Source organism: Ochotona princeps, chromosome X (assembly GCF_030435755.1).
Source record: "Ochotona princeps isolate mOchPri1 chromosome X, mOchPri1.hap1, whole genome shotgun sequence".
Taxonomy (NCBI): domain Eukaryota; kingdom Metazoa; phylum Chordata; class Mammalia; order Lagomorpha; family Ochotonidae; genus Ochotona; species Ochotona princeps.
In genome coordinates, this window is record NC_080865.1 from 73,056,381 (window position 1) to 73,074,912 (window position 18,532).

Below are 18,532 nucleotides of genomic sequence, written 5' to 3' on the forward strand. Positions count from 1 at the left end.
AGTAGCCAGAATCAGATACTCAGGCAAGACTGAATATTTAGGAATATACTATAAGATTAGAACAGAAAGTGATTCTGCAGTACCACTACCTGGAACATAGATTAAATCCTGGCAAAGGGTTTGTTGTGAGGGTTGGAACCCAGGTTAAAAGCCTCAGTGTCAAAGATTAGGCCAGTAAACAAGACCTGGTAATAGGTAAGAGGGACAAATGAAGTCTTGATACTGATCCAGTTTGTCTAAATAGTGCAGCTTAATATTATCCTTGCTAAAGCAAGAACTAATCTGAGAATTTCATCAAGATTCTGTAGGTGTTGGTATTTGGAGTGTCCCGGGTGAAATATGAATGTGTGGGCACAGTTTCTGACATCAAGATTCCAGAACTTTGGTACTGAAGAAACATAGCATGGAAAGTGATTCTAAAAACACAGGTTTTCAATCATTTACCTTTTACCAATCTACTCCATGTTAGACCTTAACATTGCCCACTTGGTGCTCTTAGTAAATAAGCATCCTTCTACCTCTTGCTGGCCTTCCCCATTCATAAAATACCTCCTATCAGTGCCTGGATATACCAAGCTAAGAACCCACATGCAGTATCACATCTATCTTTGGCTTGTATCAGAAATATTCTGTAATGCCACATTAACAATCTGGCAATTATTTACAGCTTTTGTGTACAGTATACAGTGCTGTCAAAAATGTCAGTGATTCAATGACAGCTATTATTTCCATGTGGTGTTCCTTTAAATTTGGTAATGAATTTTAAAGATACTAGGAGGTAAGTGGAATGGCCTGTCTGGGTCATTTAGATTACACCTGCAGACACAACTCATCCCACTTACAGGGACCAATAGTGTTCCTAGTCAAGAAGGAAGGCTTCAGGAGGCCTAGTAACTCTAAAGTCTCAGCATTAGGCCAACCATGGGGTTAGTCTCTACTGGATATCCCTCTCCTGCCTCACACAGGCTGGAAAAAGTGGAGGACCAAATGGGTGACAGTAGTGGAGCAATAACCAAGCAGAATTTCCCAGTGACTATAGTATGGAAAGCCCAAGAATGCAGCCATGTGTACTGGAGGACACATCAGATCCAAGTCAGGATGGGTTGTATAGTTAAGAAGTGAGTGACATTAGAACAGATTCAATGAGTACAAGAACTACAGTCTTGAATCAGAGTAGGGACCAAACTAAAATACAAATAAACAACAAGGATAACAAACTAAAAAGCAGAGGTTACTTAAGAGAATAGAATCAAACAAGAAAAAATTCTAGAGATGAAGCAAGCACAGAAGCCACCTATCTTAAACCTAATCACAGCAGTGTTTAAATGTGCTGTTAGACAAAGATCACATAAAGTGTATTCAGCAGAGGGAATCATCTGGATTCTTTAAACTCAGGTTTTGATAACTGGACTCTTGTCTTGATTCTCTTAATATGACACTCATCTTGCTTCCTTAACCCTGCATACATGGTTTGGTCATCTCAGAATTCCAATTCCTCTAGGTCTGGAGCTATGCTGCCTGCTTTGTCAGTGCTTGAACTTAAATATCCTCTCCTTGTATCCTAATACCTGCATCCATCTCAACACTTTGAGAACAGCCAAATGATTCTGCCTGAGAGTTCATTCAGGTTACAGGGGACCCCACCCATAGTCCCTAGTGAGATCCCTTTGTCGCCAATTATCTGTTTACTGAGTGCCCATTATTAGACTCCACCAGTGTGAAATACACTGGCCCAGATGTCCTCTTTTTGCACAATAAATCCTTATTGAATGTAACTTCCTGGAAAGTTCCCAGATCGCCTGCCTTGCTCCAGAAGGTCTGGCCCTCCCTGGCGAGGTTCCAGTGTTGCCAGATGACAAGTTTCCACAAATACATTCTACAATTTGAGCTCGCTCTATAACAAAACAGAGTAGATATGTGACTGTTCTTTTTTTCCAATTAAATTAAATTGTGTCTTGTTTTAGAACTTGGAAACACATAATAAATCCAATATAATGAAAACTGCATATTGTTTTCAGTGCATTTTCTATATCACACATATTCAAAATTCAGATTGCAGACACTTATCCACTGTATCTACAATTTTTAACATACTATCTAATAAGGCTACTCCTTGTCCACCACATTTTACAGTATATGACAATATAGAAAGGGAATACTACTCAACTTGTACTTTACAAAATAATTAGAATAATGGGAATGTTATGACACAATTACTACCAACAATAACATATCAAGCACTTGATTTAGTTATTTGAGCACAGTTTCAAAGTAAATGTAATGATTGCTAATGTAGCCACTTCCAAAAGGAAGGAAAAGATTTTATATGCACCTTCCTTAGATGTCTTGCTTTAGACAAGTAGGTGGACAGATTAAATGGATATACAGATAGATGAAATATGCATTTCTTAAAAATAAAATAGGCAGTCTGCTTGTTGAAAGACTTAGTAGATACAGCTTTCCCTATATCTCCCAGTAACTACAACCAAAAATTCTGGATAGTCCACATGGAATAAAGAGGGCTCTGAAAGGTAGAGAGAAGAAAGCAAACTGGTTACAGACTTTGGGTCTCCAAGAATAACACCTGGTAGTTTGCCTATATATTCTTTTTGTCTTACAGATTCCATATTTGGAGCCCAAGAAGCTGGCAACCCAGAAACACTGCCAAGTACATTAGAAAGTCTAAACATGCCAGCCTGTTCTATGTAGTCAAAGGACCAGAAAGAGACAACCCAGCAATACAGAAAACTCCATCCAAATACAACAGGAAACAATTGTCTGAAACATTCTCTCCTCTCCTTACCACCAGAAAAGGTCAACTGACAATTTTAGACTTACTTTCTCAACAGGCTGTAACAGGCGGCTCAATGTCCTCTCCTAGGCAGCATCAAAAATTTCAATAGGGAAGTCATATTTTCACCTCAACTAACTAGTAATGATCACCCCTTCCGATCCCCATGGTATCGGTGAAGGCCATAGTGGGGAGCCAGAACTTCTGCAGTTAACCAAGGGTCCCCAGATGTCAAATGAGACCAACTGGGAATCTGGACGTCTACTTCCACCTAACAGTAATGAGGCAGCCATATCCTTTTCTCTTCTAGAGAGGTGTCAGAGAGAGCCAGCTACAATAGAATGTTGAAATGAGAACCCAGGCCTGATAGCATCACTTGAAAATGTCCAGATTTTGAAAAAACATCACTCATCAGATTAAGAATCAGGATAATCTCAAAATGAAAAAAGAGGGTAATATACCAACACTGAGATGGCAAAAAGTATCTGACAAGAACTTTTTAAAATTATTTTAAATTATTATTTTATTTACTTACATAAAATGGACAAAAATTGCATATATCGCAAAAACAGATTTAAAAGCTTAGTGATACTTCCCACTTTGCCCTCTACCCTTCTTGCATTCACCACCCAACATCCTCATTCTTTAGTTTTTTTTTCCTAGTTTTTACAATAGCATGCTTTCATTTCACTTTGCAGTTACAGGTTTTACACTTCGTTTGGTAAAGATATCAACACATGATGAATAGAAAATAACAGTAATAAAAAAGAACCAACCCCCTACTGTTCCTCAGGAGTATAAACAAAGACTGTGCACAATAATCAAATCCCAGAATGTCACTCTTGCTTCTACCGATTACAATTTTTTTTCTTTGTATTCTGTGTGTTACTAGTTCCAGATCAGGGAAAACTTAAAATATTTGTCTCTTTGGGCTTGGCTTATTTCACAAATCATAATAGTTTTCAATTGCATCAATTTTGCTATGAAAGACAAGATTTCATTCTTATGGCTGAGTAGTATTTGTTAATGTGCATATGCCATATTTTCTTTTTCCAGTTTCTCTTTAATGGACATCTGGGCTGCTTCTGTATGTTAGCTATTGTGAATTGAGCAGTTATAAATATGGGAGTATAGATTATTTTCTCAGATGCTAATTTCATTTGGATAAATTTCCCAGAGTGGGTTGGTCTGATAAAAATTTTAAAGCAGCTATGATAAAATTCTCATACAATTACATAAATTCTTGAAACAAACAATAATGTAGAAAATCTCATAAAAATTGAAAACTTACAGTTGAACCAAATGGAAATCTTAAAATTTAAAAATATATTAATTTATATGAAAAGCTCAATGAATGGGTTCAATAGTATGTTAGAGCAAAAAAGAAAATGCCCATTAACTGTAAGAGAGCAAAAGAAACTACCCATGCTAAACAGAAGAGAGAAAGTAAACTAAAAACAAAAAAGAAACTTATTTTTAAAAAAAGAAATTTATAGATTCATGGACATAGATGATTTAACATTCATATTAACAGAGTCCCATAACACAAGGAGAAAGTGCATCATGCTGAAAAAGTTCTCAAAATACACACACACACACACACACAAGTAGTCTAACTTGGTAAGACAGATAAATCTGCTGGTTAGTTTCAAGACGATATACAAAATGTAAATAAGATAAATTGAAATAAAATCCATACAGCTACATTATAATTAAACTTCTGAAAACTAAAACTAAAAGCTCCTGAAATAATAAAGAAAAATAATACCTTGTCTATGGGGAAAATAATCCAAGGCAGCAACTGTTGGCATAGTAGTTAAAACGCTGGTTAGGATTTCCATATCCTATATGGAACTGTATTTTGTTTTGACACACAGCTCTGGCTCCTGAATCTAGCTTCTGCTAAAGCAGACCCTAGAAGGCAGGAGTAATAGCTCAGGAAACTGGGTCTCTGACAACCAAGTAGGAGATCTAGATCGAATTCCTAGCACCCAACTTTGGCTCCCTGGCCATTGCTCACATTTGCGATTTTGGGAATGAGCCAACTGATGGGAGCCAGGACTCACTTTATGATGGGATACATCTGATTGCTAGCTAGCACTTGCTTGCTGGGTTAACTGACAGCATGGAACTGGAAATTCTACACTCCTCCCTTCCTGCCTGCGTTGTGCCATTCAAGTTCATTGAATGAACAGCTATGGAGGCTCCAAGCATACACCACCCCTCCTGCCTCCTTCTGTGCTACCTAGGTTAGTTAACTACATAGAAACGTTGGACTCTGGCAGCTCCCTTCCTGCGTCCTGCCATTTAGTTAATTGAATGTTTTGCATTTCGCCAGAAACTTTATTTCCTTTCTTCTCATCAGTTTCTGAATATTTCACACTGGAAGCAAAATTTAGTGAAATGTCTGATGATTCTAAATGCATTTATCTGCAATATATAAGGCAATTTCATTCTGTACAGGAAAGGGGAAAGAGACTTTACTGTAGATAAAGTTCACACAGTTCACCCTCTCAGACTGGTAAAAAAAAAAATCAGTAGACTGTGTGTTATGCATGTAGCATATGCATGTATTTTTAACATAAGACCTTGACCAAACAAAGGGGTGCACCACATACACTATAAATAATCAAAATGTAGTTCTAATATTCCACCAACCCACAAAAAAGACAGAAAAAGTATACAGAATAAACAAAGATAACAGAGGCTCTACCCAATCCAAGAGGCAGGGGGAGATAGTATGTGTGGCCCAGTGGCAGAGAATACTGAGGCCCAAGTTAGGCCATAAAAAGCAGTGAGAAACATAAACTTCTGTTTGACTTTTAGAAGGCAAGGTCCTCAATGACCTGGAAGGAAAACGATGGATACTTGACAAGCTGATTGGCTGTAGAGGATTTGCATTGATGTAAGAGGGGGCTTGAAAAACGTATTGGAAACTAAATTATGGAAATGTTGGTTTTCTCATGAAGTTTTTCTGTTAAGATTTTATTTTATTTTTATTGGAAAGTCGGATATACAGAGAGGAGGAGAGACAGAGAGGAAGAACTTGCTTCCGCTGATTTACTCCCCAAGCAACCACAACAGTTGGAGCTGTGCCAGTCCAAAGTCAGGAACCAGGGGCTTCTTCTGGGTTTCCTACGTGGGGCTGCCAGGATTAGAACTAGAGCCCGTATGGGATCCCCACGCATGTAAGGCAAGGACTTTAGCTGCTACATTACTGTGCTAGGCCTCTCATGAAGTTTAAAAAACATCTTAAAATTCATTAGAAAGATATAATGAGAGAGAGAGAGACAAAGACAGACAGAGACAGAAAGGCCTTCTGGTTACTGGTTCACTCTCCAAATGGGTACAACAGTGGAGACGGGGCAAGGCCAAAGCAGGAATTTTGAATTCCACCTGGGTCACTCACATGGGTGGCAGAGCCCCAGATACCTAGCCATCTTTTACTGGTTTTTCAGCTTTATTAGCAGAAAAATACATTGGGAACAGAGCAGGCAGGACTCAAAGTGGGAGGTTGTGAATCACAATCAGCAGTTTAACTCATTGTGTCACAATGCCAGCCCCTCCACAGAGTTCCATTGTATTTAACTTTCCCCACAAACAACTCATACACCGAACCAGAGATGAATAACATACCAAAAGGTGTAATATCAACAAAATGGATCATTATTTTCAGAATTTAAATTTTATCTGAGGGCTGAAGTAAAAGATCTTACTGAAACGTGAGTAGGACATTCTTAAATAACTTGATTATTTAAGAATCCATGCTTCACAGACAGGGTTTGACTAATTCAAGGGAAAAAGTTGTCAATTTACAAGTAATGGATAGACGAAGAATAGCTTTACGGATGATCTCAGGCCAGGATAGTACCTTTGAAAAAGTCACTGTCCTTCAGGTAGACATTTGAATTAAAATGAATACGTTCAACAAATTTACTTTGAGTTGCAAAATTATAGGTCAGATTTATTTTACACATTATGGACTTTCCTACAAATCTTGTTTCAGTGGGAACCACAAACAGTATCGGAAAGCTTCTAGAAAAGGTCGTAATGGGATAATAGATTTCCAAGTTTGGATGCTCACAGGGGAGTAGCTTTGTGTACATAAAGTGATGTTGAACTTCTTGGTTACCTCAGGCAGTAGTGATTATGGACACAATTTACCTGCTAATAGAACCTGAAGAATCCTGTAGCTGTCCAGGCAGCTAAAAATAATTCTTTGGTTCACCTCTCCTGTGCCTCTGCAATTGTTCACTGGAGTGGCCTGGGATAAAAGTGAAGGATTAGGAAATCACTTCAACCCAAGAAGCTTCTTAGATTTTCCTGCCATGTGTTATAAACAACTAAGGCAAAAGGTGAAATGGCCCAGTTTTTGCAGCTTAGCATATGGTGAAAGGCCAGACAACAAAATGCTGAATAAAAGTTTGAGTGTTAGCAGATATTTTTTTAAAGATTTTTAAAAATTTTATTGTGAAAGTGAGATATGCAGAGAGGAGGAGAAACGGAGAAGATCTTCCATCTGCTGGTTCACGCCCCAAGTGACCACAGCCACCAGAGCTGAGCCAATCTGAAGCCAGGAGACAGGAGGCTCTTCCGGGTCTCCCACATGAGTGCAGAGTCCCACGGCTTTGAGCCAACCTTTACTGCTTTCCTAGGCCACAAACAGGGAGCTGGATGGGAAGCAGGGGTTCTGGGATTAGAATCTGATAAGGGATCCTGGTGCATGTGAGGCGAGGACTTCAGCCTCTAGGCTACTGTGCCGGGCCCATGCTAGGGCATATTTTGAGACCACTAGAATCTTCCACTAAAGAACAAGAATGTAAATGTGATACTCCACTCAGTGGCAAAATTGATTCAGGCAAGGCTGCAACAAAGCAGCTCAATGAGATGCAAAATGGGTTAATATGAGAAATAATGTTCATAGTGAGAGACACGCTGATTCCTGTGACACATGTAGGAAAATGCAAGCAGAGAGGCTGATTGGATCCATGAACAATAAAGCAGATTAAGAAAACTGAATACTGTGCCCTGCACGGTGGCCTGGTGGCTAAAGTCCTCACCTTGCATGTGCCGGGCTCCTGATCCACCTCAAGAAATTAATTCAAATCTTTGTCCCCATAGGACCCTCCTGTTTAAGGCCTAGCCCTCACTGACACCCACCCTTCAAAGGAGTGATATTGGTAATCCCCATACTATAGCACATGTCAAATGGACTCTCACATGACAGAAATAAGCTGGCATCGACCATTGTCTCCCTCTTACTGAAAAGCTGTCAAGGAAGTGGTGATGGGTCAAAGCAGGAGGATGCTCCTAGCATCAGGAGTTAGTTTCTACCTGTCAAAATGCCAGAGAAGTTGACTGCTAGTCCAGGGGGGTGAAGAATGCAGAGGTCTCACTAACCTGGAGAAAGAGTACCCGAGGCTGGCCTTTAAAACCTAAACTCAAAGAATCCCACACAAAGGATGTCATGAGGCATATATGAGGGGCCATCATTGTGACTTATCATGTAAAGCCACTGCCTGCAACACTAACATCTCATATGGGTGCCTGATTGTGTCCCGGTTGTTCCACTTGCAACCCAGCTCCCCTGCTAATGTACCTGGGAAAGCAGTGGAAGATGACTCAAGTCTTTGGGTACCTGCCATTCCCACACAAGACAGAGATAAAAGTTCTTGGATACTGGATTTGGCCTGGCTCAGCTCTGGCCTTTGCGAGCAGCTGGAGAATAAACTAGCAGATGGAAGAACTTTCTCTCAACTCTGATTTCAAATAATCAAATAATTTTTTTTAAAAAAAAGATACCTATAAGAGTCAACCCAGAGAGTTCCTGCCAAATGTATGACTTGAGATGTGGAAACAAGTAAAAATTCAATCTTAAAGGAACTGAAGTGAACTACAGATGTAGTTCAGTACAAAAAGCAAGCAGGCTTTCATCTAATGATAGTCTTGACATTTGTCATGAGCTGAGCTAGTCTTCGTACTGAAACTACTTTAACCTGGCCACAAAGTATATAAGGGAAAATCACAACATCAGGGAAGATGTTTAAAGAGTACAAGACTCGCTAACAATCAGAATGAGTCATTTCATGCTATGTCTTTCCTGTCTCTGCCATCATATGTTAGGAGCAAAAAAGAGGGTTGGATGAGAATATTGTTCTTGCAAAAATAATCTAGGCGCTTTGTGGCACCAAGAAATAGGGTCCCTTCCCCATCTTTACTGTAGACCCCAGGTTCACATAGGCACTGCTCCATCTCTTGCTCTAGACGAAAATGCATTCACAATAAAAACTAAAAACAAGTTTTCTGTTTCTAAGCTTACTAGGTCAATGCCAGGCTTTGTCTTCCTGTACTCTGCAGTTACACTTTCTTATCAAAGAGAACACAAGGGCCTGACTGAATGTTCTGTGTCTGTCATAACTAGAGAAAGGGAGTTTAGGCACATCTTAATTTTTGCCTTTTTTTCATTTTGGTCAAAAGGGAAAAGATATTATGTAAACAATTAGCTGATTCCAAGATTATGTAGCATACATATAGTGCAGTGGGAAGCTTTGAAAAGGACCGGGATTTGCAGCAGGATTAGAAAGCTTATGAATTTGCAAAAGAACTCTATAGGCCTTTGGATCTAGAATTATGAAGAAGGGACTGTATTGGTTAATGGAATGAGGTCTCCCTGCCTGGACCTGGATGCCATACAGAAATGAATAGAATCTCTTTATCACTTTGCTAAAACTATTTGTGTTATGGAATTAAGTGGAATTTCTGCATCACTGATATACCCAACAATTCTTCTATGCAGGACTGAAAGAGGAGACGTTGAGAAGAACTTTGGACAGTGCATCTCTGGGATAGCCAGGTAAGAATCTGCCCGTACTTGTAGCCAGGGAAATCAGCTCAAGCTCATTTTCATGACTTTTTCTCTCTCATGACTTTGTATAGGTTCATCTGCAACATTCTTCTCTGTGACTGGATTTACTGAGGCTGAACTCTGAAGCCTTGTAAGGTAACAATGCCAAAATGTCTACCTCCTCATGAAGCACTGTTGGTATTCTGCTTAGGAATATAGGAATACTTCTCTCAATGTCTTTCTGATTTGTTTCTTGTTTCGTTGTCACCCTCTCCTTTCAAAGCAGATAATGCAAATATAAAAAGCTGATGAAGATTAAAATTGTGCTACTGAGTGGACTTTTAAGAGCATCTGGATTCCTCAACTGACCCACTTGGAGGTTCTGGAGAGTCTAGCACTGCATCAAAAAGCAAGGTGTGGATGAAAACAGACATCTGGCACTATTAGGTTACAGCCTCTTTCAGTTTCCCTATCTTTCTATTCCCATTTGCTTCAAGTAGTGCCAGGCCTAATCTCAACCTCAGCGATCAGATCTAACCTTCAATTCTTTACTTCTATAGATTGCATTTTACTAGCCTTGACTATAACCTATACTTTCTTGGTGGGTAACTTTTGACTCTTGCTGTTCCAGGTAATCATCGTCTTCCTTCAACATAAGTGAAATTCAACTGGAAGGAAGCATGGAAAAGGACGTTTTAGCTCACAACATGGTTCAGACTACCCAGGCTGGTGACACAGCTCCAACTGAAGCAACCACAGGGACAGAAGCACCACCTCTAGCTCAGACTGCACTCCAAGACGCTCCTTCCACAGCAAATCCGGGGATCAACGTGGGACACAAAAGCATGGGTCAAGAAGAGAAGGCTGAGTCGGGACGAAAGTCTCATGTTAGTTTGAGTGTAAATGTCCCAGATGTGGCTCTGATTCATGTCACATCAGAGACGCCATCATCTGTAGGTGACAGTGGGGAGAATGTAGGGAAGAAAAGCAGTCGCAAAAGAAGGAACAAAAAGGAAGGTAAGATCCTATACCTTCCTTGGTCTCTGATGCTACACAGTCGGACAACTTCTGTTTCCCACAGTCTGGGTCAGAAGTGTACTTCCCAGGATATGCCACACACTGGTGAAAGGCTAAAGAGTAAGAGTGGTGCAAAAGATACAGCATCAGTTCTTACCCAGCCTTGGGAGTCACTGGCTGGCACCCTGTTGCCAGCCACAAATCCAGTTCAGCCTTCTCTTTCAAAGAACTTTCTGAGATACAATGAAAAGATCAAAGTAGGGCACAAAGGCAGCCTAATGGATAAAGATGAAGAGCGCACAAAGGTTGTAGCTAGTCCTTGGCCTCTGACGGTACAGGCTTGGGCATCTTTCACTGGCCCAGCGCCAGGGCAGCCAAGGGCTTCAGAAGTTAGTGAGATACAACAGAAAAGCAACAGCCCAAAAGGTGAGCAGGCTAGAGCAGCCAACCTGACATCACGTGCTAATGCAAAGGCTGGTGTCACAAGCTCATCTTGGGCACTGGGCCAGACTTCAAGAGAGAGGACATATCCCACTGGGAAAAGTAGGGAAAACATGGAGGGGCCAAGCAGACTGGGAAGAGGGGGAAGAAGGAACAAAAGTGCCCACAGACATCTCTGGCCTCTGACTGTACAAGCTTGGGCTTCATTTGCAGCAGCACCTCCAGTTCAGACTCATCCTCAGAAAGAGCCTCCCGCTGCAAAGACAAATGTGAATGTGGAGTGGGGCAGTCAGACTCATCCAACAGGTGAGGGAGACACAACGACCTTTCTCCCTTGGTCTAGCGGGGCACAAACCAGTAGCTGTTTGCCAGCCACAGCTCGCTTGCATACTTTATTTGGTGGGACTCCTTTCCTGGAACTGAGCAAAATCAGGGAAATGATTAAGAAGGGAGATGAGCAACATTGGCAGAGCAGTGCAGAGCCAACCCCACAATCCTGCCAGGGCTGGAAGACTGAAGAAAGGGGACCCGGTGATCATGACTGCTGGGGACGAGTTGTTAGGAATCTTCCTAGGCAAGCTGATGCCTATTATTATGGGGAGTTTTACTCACGAGAGAGATCATACCATGGGACATCAACTGAAACCCATTCCCACATGGATACTTTGGGGATGGGAATGCAGAGAAGAGAAAGGGAAAGGACTGAATCTCAGACAACCTGGATGAAGAAATGATACAGAAGAGAAAAGGGGTGGGAGCTAAGAGGGTTCTAGGAGAGAGAAATATTTGAAATGCTATTCTTAGGAAAGGAGGCTAATCCTATATATGGTAAATTGACTATCTCCCCCCCAAGCCCGATATAAATGGTAATATTGCAATTACTCTTTGAATGGCTGATTATTTTTCTAAGTAAATTAGAGCTTTATTGGCAGATACAGAGAAGCAAAGCATGTCTCTTCTCCATCTATCCTCTTCCCTATAACTCTCTGGTGATGTTGTGAAAGGCTGGCTGTTTAAGAATGATAAATAGTATTATGAGTCCAGATTGTAACCAATGACATAAAATCTGTTGCTTATTAACACTCCTCTTGACTGAAAAAATAAACTGTTATAAATTTCATTGTAAGCTACCTTAGCAGTTGCATATAGCCCTAACACTGACCAGTTTAGAGTTGTATTATTAACCTTCAAAGATCAAACAAATAATAAAATGATTTTTCAAAAAATGCTGACTTGAGTCCACAATGCCTATGATCAAAGCTCACCTATGCCACTTACTCAGTAGGTTTCATTGAGCAAGTCATTTCATTCTTCCTGGCCTGAGTTTCCTCCTCTCGCACATGCTGTTAATAGCTCCTGGATTATAAAGTAGTGTGAGGATTAAATGACTTAATATGGACTAAGCATGTAGCAGAGTTTTTGATACAGAAGAGAACCTCAAAACAATGTCACGGGCCCAGCGCGGTGGCCTAGCAGCTAGATTCCTCACCTTGTACGTGCCAGGATCCTATATGGGCGCCGGTTCTAATCTCGGCAGTCCTTCTTCCCATCCAGCTCCCTACTTGTGGCCTGGGAAAGCAGTCAAAGATGGCCCAAAGCCTTGGGACCCTGCACCCACGTGGGAGACCTGGAGGAAGTTCCTGACTCCTGGCATCGGGTCGGCGCAGTACCGGCCATTGCAGTTACTTGGGGAGTGAATCATCAGATGGAAGATCTTCCTCTCTATTTCTCCTCCTCTCTGTAAATCTACCTTTCCAATAAAAAAATCAATAAATATTTTTTAAAAAAAACAATGTCACCTGCTATTAGCTTACCTTTGAGCAACAAATTGCATAAAAGGCCTGTGTGTCCCCTAATAAATGGCAGTGCAGACCTAAAAGAGCAAATGATGCATCTGTTTAAAGATAGTGCAGCCAACAAAGGTAACACATTGGCTACCACTTGAGGCAGCAGAATTACAGCCATATCAAGAAAATATGCAGCAACAAAGCTGAGGAGAATGCGCTCCTGTGTTGGCCATGGCTTTTGCTGCACAGAGGACAACAAGTGCGGGCACGGCTTTCTCTGCCTCTTAACTGCTGGTGTGCGTTCTGCACTTCTTTTGTTTTCAAAGATTTATTTATTTGTTTGTTTGTTTATTTATTTATTTGAAAGGCAGGTATAGAAAGAGAAGGAGAGACAAAGGTCTTCCATCTGCTTGTTTACTCCCCAAAGGCTGCTACCAGCTGGAGCTGAGCTGACCTGAGACTCAGAGCCAGGAGCTTCTTCTAGGTTTCTCACAAGGGTGCAGAGGGCCCCAAGGCATTAGGCCATCCTCTGCCACTGCTTCCCCAGGCCAGAAACAGAGAACAGCAAGGGAACTGGAATAGCTGGGAAACAAACCAGAGCCCATACGCAATGGTGGCACTGCAGGTGGAAGATGAGCTCATTGAGCCATCACCCTGGACCCAGACCATCTGCTCTTCTACGTGCCCCCATGAACAACACTCTGCCATCAGCGTAGAACCTGGATAAGTCAGGGAGAGAGACAGGGAAATGATGATGACCACATTTCCACGGTAAACTGCGTGCAGGAGAATTCTCCAAGGCCTGGCTGCTCAGAGCATGGGGCCTTTCTCGGTGCAGGCAGACAGCTGGCCTGGGCACCTCTGGCTGGCACTGCACAGGACCCACACACCACACAGAAAGGCAGAGAGGGGCATTCAGCTTCCTCAAACCACTGGGGGAAAGCAGCGACGGGACACAACTAGCTCTTGCTAGGATCAACTATTTGCAGTGAGAGTGTGGCCTTGGCCGCATTGTTGCCACCACTGGCTCTGTTTGTTGCGAACTTATATGGGAAGCAAGGCTGGAGGAGGTTGTTGGACAGAGTCAGAGGTTAAGAGAGCATGAGTTGGGATGGGGGCAGACAAGACCAGGCAGGGCGAAAACACCTGTGGGCCTCATGTGCGTTAGATCAGGGAAAAGCCAGGTTGGGCTGACTATTCCTACTGGTGCAAGCAAAAATTAGAGTGGGTGAGGGTTGGTGGGGCTTTGCCACAGCATCAGCTGGCAGAGGCTGGCACTGGGGGGCTTAATCTGTCAAGTTAAACTCCAGAACCACCTGGAGAGTGCATAATTCAGGAGTGGGCACCTCCCTTTTGGTTACCACTCCCACTGGAGAGCACAAACACCAGGACAGAGGCAGGGGTGGCTAGACAGAAAGGCATCTGCCAGTATGTGTGTGGGCTGGATAGTAGGGTTGGTTTGGTTGAACTTGGCTTCAATACCCATTGACATGTACGAGAGCTAAATGGGATGTGGGACTCACTGAACTTGTCTGCAGTACATACTGGCATGCATGGGAACCCCCCCGGGTGGGGGTTTTGGGGAGTTGCCCCAACAATGCTGCAGCTCCCACTGGTTTGCGTGAGGGCCAAGTATGAAATGGGCAGGATCAGGCTGGACTACAACACCCATCTGTTCATGTGGAAGACAGGGCTGGAAACAGAACGGACTCAGCAATTGAAACGACCAGCATGTGCATAAGCTGATTGGGGCGACGGACTGTGCCGGACTCTGTACTGGCAATCATGCACAAGAATCAGGTCTTGGATCACCTCAGATGAAGTTTCTTTGGAGATCCCTCCAACTGAATTACTGATCTCAGAATCCCAACCATGAAGAGACTATATCAGTCAGTGGATTCTGAATAGGTTTCATTGCAATTGGAATGGCGAGATTGGCAGCAATTCAGACCTGTTAAACTATCAAAACTGAGCAGGACCCTCGGAGCGTGCCTCACATTGGGGATCTGGAATGAGAGAGAGGCTGAGTGGGGCTTGTTTCTCTCCTGACTCCAGATACAGGAGACAAAATATAATTAGTGTGGAAGCAATGGTATTACCCACTTTCCTGTAGCCCTTGACCCTTTGCACCCTAATCAACTAAATAAGATTATTTTAAAAACAAAAAAAATGCTCCTCCATGCTGGACCTTCGTGTGTCTGGCTTGGGGGTCAGGTTTGCTTAAAAAAAAAAAAAAGATGCCCTGATTTGTTCTCTGGTAACTTTGTAGGGGTGACTATTCACGGGAGGCTCTGAGAGGGCTCAAGCAGGTCTTGTACATGTCCCATGGGGTTGGGCAGGGACTTGGGGAAGTTTTGGAGAGGTGCCTATGCACAGGTGCAGGCAGGCCTTCTCTGACGTTCAGTATCTACTGCTCTGATGGATCCAGCTGTAATCTAGTGATTGCCAAAGGAAATACCAGTATCTCCAGTTGGCTGCATACCTTGTTGGCAAAACCAAAGCTTTAAACCAGAAGTGATAAGTGTGTGTGGCAGTTGGAAAGTGATCATGTTGTTTCACTCTATCTTTATTTGAAGTATATTTTTGTACTTAATTTTTGTTGTTCACATAGTTGCAAGGGATGCACATCCATGTGAGCCTCTGACTTGGCCAGAGGAAGGTGGTGGGACAAATATTTCAGCTCTTTTTTGTTTGTTTGCTTGTTTTTCTTTTCTTCTCCTGTGTCTGCAGTAGGAGCAAGGTTGGGCGAGGGAAGGAAGAGGGGATAGGATCATTCCTACCTGTCAAACCACATTAGCACTCAGGAATAGGGGATGATCATTTGATGACACCTTAGAAGTGAAGACTGCTCTGAGAGTGTCATTTGAGTGGTTTTGGTAGTTTTGAGACATTGTGGGCTTCATTGCACCAGGGCTGATTAAATCTTTCCAAGGTCTATTTGCTGATCAAGTGTGCCTTTAGTGCACCCACAGACCCAGACACACACTGCAGAGCTTGGCCAGAAGAGTGGTCCAGCCTGTTCTGCTTTCCATCCTCTGATGAGACACTCCATGTCCTCTGCTGGTCTAGGTGAACTGGCTGTCATGGCCCCCTGTACATCTACATATGCTGCACACTGCACAGGCATCAGCAACTGAGGAGGCCCAGTTATGATACGTGTGTTCCAAAGTCAAATCACATACATTGTGGATTTTTCCTGTGGCCCACGTTTGAGTCCAGTTATCAGACTGGGGAGTCCACCAAGAAACCTTATTTGGGATGATTTATGACTTGATTTTTGTGTGTACCACCTAGTGCAGGGTCAGGTTCAGTCTGTCACCTGCACCAGCCAATGTATGTATTGGTGGATTCAGCTACCTGGTCAGTTCCGCCCCCCAGCTCCATCTCTCATGCAAACCAGCAAGTGCTTAAGTCCAGCCCAGCCCAACCTGCCACAGGCCTGGTCTTCACATACCTCAGCAGGTACTGCAAACTAATCAGGACAATCCCCATTAACCCTCACCAAGCCTGCCCCCAGCCCTGGTTTTTGCATGTACTAACATGTGCTGAAGCCTAGCCTGATCCATCCCACATACCATCTGGCTCTCATGCATTCCCATGGGATCATAGCAGAACCCAGCCTGCTTCCAGATCCAGCCCATACATATGCTGATGGGTGCTGCCATCTTGTTCAGCCTTGCCCACCCCCCAGCCCTAAATTGTCATGCTCACAAGTGGGAGATGAAGCCTAGCACAGCAGTGTCTGCAGTTCCCTTGCCAGGCCCATTCCCAGGCCAGGATCTTGTGCTTGCCATGTCCAGTCTGACATGACTTGCACCCAGTCCTGGTACTTGGCAATGGGCATAACAGCCTAGCCCAGCCAGCTCACACCCATTCTGGCTCTCATGTGTTCTAATATGTGTGGCAGCCTAGCCCAGCATGGCTTGCCCCAAGCACCAGCTTTCATGCTAACCAATGGAAGCAGCAGATCAGCAGGAGAGTCCCTCTACCAGGCCTACTCCCTGGATCTTGCATTTGCTGGCAGGTGCTGTGGCCCAACCTGACATGGCCCACCCACAGTCCTGGCACACACTGATGAATACTGCAGCCTAGGCGGACTGGTCCACATGTTTTTCAGCTCTCGCCAGAGGTTTTTACAGCTTAGCTCAGCATTCCTCCCCACCCTCGACTGGCCCACACACACCAACAGATGCTGCAGTTCAGCCTAGCCTAGCCTTCCCCCAGGCATAGCTGTCATGCTCACCAGAAGGAGCTTCAACCTAGTGGGGGATTTCCCTAAATTACCCTACAGGGCCTGTGCCTAGCCCCACATCTTACATGGACCAGTGGGTGTTGTGTCCCATCTTGGCATGGCCCACTTCCTAGACATGGCACTTACTAGTGAGTACTACGGCCTAGCCTGACCATCTTGTACCCACTCTGGTTCTCACTGGTTGGTGCTACTGCTTAGTCCAGCCTGGCCTGCTCTAAGCCCAGCTCGCACGTGACTCAACAGATGTCATAGCCTAGCCCAGCCAATCCTGTACACGTTCTGGTTCTTGTGAGCACCAGCAGGTGCTGGGGCCTGTCCCAGTCTGGCCCACCCTTAGACTCAGCCCATATGCATGCCAGTGGGTACTGCAGCCTTTCAAAGCCCAGCCTTTCCCCAGCCCTAGCTCTCACTTGCACTCATCAGTGGGAACTGCAGCCTAGCAGGGATGTCCCAAAAATTCCTGTACTAGGCCTTTTCCTAGCCCTGAATCTTGCAAATCCTGGCAGGTGCTTCAACCCTACCTATTATGGTCTGCTCCCAGTCTCAGCTCTCACCGACTGGTGCTGCAGCTTAGCCCAGCCTGATGTGGCCCACACCCCATCCTGGATCTCTCACATGCCATTAGATGCTGTGGACTAGCCCATCCCAGCCTGTTCCTAGACCCAGCCTACACACATGCTGACTGTTGCAGCCTTGTCTGGACTGACCCACCCTCAGCCCTGGCTCCTGTGTTCCCCAGTAAGAGCTACAGCCTAGCAGGGGAGCTCCCTAAGCTCCTCTACCAGGCCCACTTTCAGCCCTAGAGCTCACGTGCGCTGAAGGTGTCGAAACCCTGCTTGGCATGGTCTGACCTCAGCCCCAGTTTTGCATGTGCTGACAGGTGCTGCAACATGGCCCAGCCCAACCTCCTCCCAGGTCTGGCTCCTGAGAGGACTGATGAGTTCCGTGCATAGACTGGCTCAGCCTGACATCAATCCCAGCTCTCTGCACAGACCAGTGTATGCTGTAGTCCCACTGAGGCAAGCCCATAAATATCCTACAGAATCTGCTCCCAGATCTTCTCTCACATTGCAGTGGGTGGGTGCAGTAGTAGCCCAGCCTGACATGCCCCCTGTCCCCACCCTGACACTTATAGGTGGTGGGTATTGCAGCCTAGCTCAGCCAGGTATGTTCCCCAGCCTGCACTGGTGAGCAGTGGATGATGCTACTTAACCTAACCCAGATTTCCCACATGGCCGAGCACTTTGGCCTGTACCCTCGTGTTTCCCTCTTCTAAACCACTCCATCTCAACTCTCTCGCCTACCTGCAAATGCAGGGACTGGATCTGTGAAAGCCCCAGAAGTCATCTCTCCCCTGTCAAGCATGCTTTTAGAAGCCCCCAACATATTTTATATATGTC

General features: G+C 43.9%; 1 protein-coding gene across 3 annotated transcripts; it reads left to right on the top strand.

Moving 5' to 3' along the window:
• The first annotated feature begins 6,385 nt into the window (after nucleotides 1-6,385).
• Nucleotides 6,386-11,898, top strand: LOC131478524 (uncharacterized). 3 transcript variants are annotated; one of them, XM_058658653.1, is made up of 5 exons: nucleotides 6,386-6,513; nucleotides 9,588-9,644; nucleotides 9,728-9,791; nucleotides 9,919-10,049; nucleotides 10,267-11,898. In XM_058658653.1, the coding sequence occupies exon 5, from the start codon at nucleotides 10,316-10,318 to the stop codon at nucleotides 11,825-11,827; it is 1,512 nt and encodes a 503-aa protein (XP_058514636.1). In that variant the 5' UTR covers nucleotides 6,386-6,513; nucleotides 9,588-9,644; nucleotides 9,728-9,791; nucleotides 9,919-10,049; nucleotides 10,267-10,315; the 3' UTR covers nucleotides 11,828-11,898. The 3 variants fall into 3 exon arrangements, with proteins under 3 accessions (XP_058514636.1, XP_058514634.1, XP_058514635.1); XM_058658651.1 differs by having other exon boundaries at nucleotides 9,922-10,049; XM_058658652.1 differs by lacking the exon at nucleotides 6,386-6,513 and having other exon boundaries at nucleotides 9,356-9,644; nucleotides 9,922-10,049.
• The last annotated feature ends 6,634 nt before the right edge of the window (nucleotides 11,899-18,532 follow it).

What these genes read in the sequence shown, in the direction of transcription:
- LOC131478524 (XM_058658653.1), top strand. Translation starts at nt 10,316, where the DNA reads ATGGAAAAGGACGTTTTAGCTCACAACATGGTTCAGACTACCCAGGCT.